At 42.8% G+C, this 2331-nt stretch overlaps 1 protein-coding gene across 1 annotated transcript; it reads left to right on the plus strand.

The window, feature by feature from the left end:
* The first annotated feature begins 226 nt into the window (after positions 1 to 226).
* Positions 227 to 1144, plus strand: LOC126184480 (craniofacial development protein 2-like). The gene has a single exon (XM_049926872.1). The coding sequence runs from the start codon at positions 227 to 229 to the stop codon at positions 1142 to 1144; it is 918 nt and encodes a 305-aa protein (XP_049782829.1).
* The last annotated feature ends 1187 nt before the right edge of the window (positions 1145 to 2331 follow it).

Genomic DNA, 2331 nt, shown 5'->3' on the forward strand with positions numbered 1-2331 from the left:
TTTTTGCTGTGGTTCATGGTGTGGGTTCCTGTAGTCATGTCCTAGTTCATGAACCACGGGCAACGTATGAGTGGTCAAGTAAGTGGTCCTGACAGTCGGGATACCAGTTACTTTGGAATAAGGCTGGGCATCTCGGACATATTCTGAGTCGTGTCACCTTATTGCCCATACGGCAAAGACTACCAAATCCACCGGTTAGTCCCTCAGCCGTTAGGGGTAAAACTCAATGGGACTCGGGGCAAGTAAGGCTAGCAACCTGCTTCCCTGGTACTTTAAATATGATGCTGGCAACAATCAGAGCAAAATGCCTGGGACCTTTGGAGGTGACGGAGTCCCACCTCTAACTGACAAACCAGGGACTCTAAAGATACGACTTGGCAATCAAATGGTAATGAGATGGGGAGCTACTAATATCAATGGGGGCTACTCTGGGAAGAAGGTAGAGCCGGCAGAGGCTGCACGTAAGATGGGGCTGGACGTTTTAGCTGTTAGTGACATTCGGGTAAGGGGTGAGAAAGAAGAGGAAGTGGGAGAATACAAGGTCTACCTGTCAGGAGTCAAAGCAGGAATAGCACAATGGAGTGTAGGGCTTTACATCAGGAAAGAAATGGAACCCAGCGTAGTTGCAATAAGTTATGTAAACGAACGACTGATGTGGATAGATTTGACAGTGTCTAGCAAGAAAATTAGGATTGTGTCAGTATATTCGCATTGTGAAGGGACAGATCAAGATAAGATGGATAGTTTTAATGAGGCACTCAGTGATGTAGTTGTTAGAGTAAAGGACAAGGACAGTGTTCTGCTCATGGGTGATTTTAATGCCAGGATTGGAAATCGAACAGAAGGGTATGAAAAGGTTATGGGTAAATTTGGAGAGGATGTGGAGGCCAACAGGAACCGGAAACAACTCTTGGATTTCTGTGCAAGTATGGGCTTAGTAATCACAAACTCCTTTTTTAAACATAAGAACATTCACCGGTATAATTGGGAAGCCAGGGGAACCAAATCTGTCATTGACTATATAATGACGGATCAGGAATTCAGGAAGGCTGTGAGGGACACACGTGTATTCAGGGGATTCTTTGATGACACTGATCATTATTTAATCTGCAGTGAAATTGGGATTGTGAGGCCGAAAGTGTAAGAGGTCAGGTCCATATGTAGGAGGATAAGAGTGCTTCAGGATAAGGAAATCAGGCACAAGTACATAACAGCGATCTCAGAAAGGTACCAGTTAGTTGAATGTAGTCAATTACAGTCATTGGAAAAGAAATGGACAAGGTACAGGGACACAGTACTAGAAGTGGCTAAAGAATGTCTTGGAACAGTAGTGTGTAAAAGTAGGATGAAGCAAACAGCTTGGTAGAATGACACAGTCAAGGCAGCCTGTAAAAGGAAAAAGAAGGCGTATCAAAAATGGCTACATACTAGAACTCATGTAGACAGAGAAAGTTATGTTGAAGAAAGAAACAAAGCCAAACAGATAATTGCAACATCCAAGAAGAAATCTTGGGAAGACTTTGGAAACAGGTTGGAGACTATGGGTCAAGCTGCTGGAAAACCATTCTGAAGTGTGATTGGCAGTCTTCGAAAGGGAGGTAAGAAGGAAATGACAAGTATTTTGGACAGGTCAGGAAAACTGCTGGTGAATCCTGTGGATGCCTTGGGCAGATGGAGGGAATATTTTGAAGAGTTGCTCAATGTAGGTGAAAATGCGATCAGTAATGTTTCAGATTTCGAGGTAGAATGGGATAGGAATGATGATGGAAATAGGATCACATTTGAGGAAGTGGAGAAAATGGTCAATAGATTGCACTGCAATAAAGCAGCTGGGGTGGATGAAATTAAGTCGGAACTCATCAAATACAGTGGAATGTCAGGTCTTAAATTGCTACACAGGATAATTGAAATGACCTGGGAGTCGGGACAGGTTCCATCAGACTGAACAAAAGCAGTAATCACACCAATCTTGAAACATGGAAACAGGTATTGTTGAAAGGAAAGTGCGAGTATTAATTGAGGACCAATTGGATGAAAATCAGTGTGGGTTTAGGCCTCTTAGAGGTTGTCAGGATCAGATCTTTAGCTTACGACAAATAATGGAGAAGTGTTATGAGTGGAACAGGGAATTGTATCTATGCTTTATAGATCTAGAAAAGGCATATGACCGGGTTCCTAGGAGGAAGTTATTGTCTGTTCTACGAGATTATGGAATAGGAGGCAAACTTTTGCAAGCAATTAAAGGTCTTTACATGGATAGTCAGGCAGCAGTTAGAGTTGACGGTAAATTGAGTTCATGGTTCAGAGTAGTTTCAGGGGTAAGACAAGGCT

This window comes from Schistocerca cancellata, chromosome 4 (genome assembly GCF_023864275.1).
Source record: "Schistocerca cancellata isolate TAMUIC-IGC-003103 chromosome 4, iqSchCanc2.1, whole genome shotgun sequence".
NCBI lineage: Eukaryota > Metazoa > Arthropoda > Insecta > Orthoptera > Acrididae > Schistocerca > Schistocerca cancellata.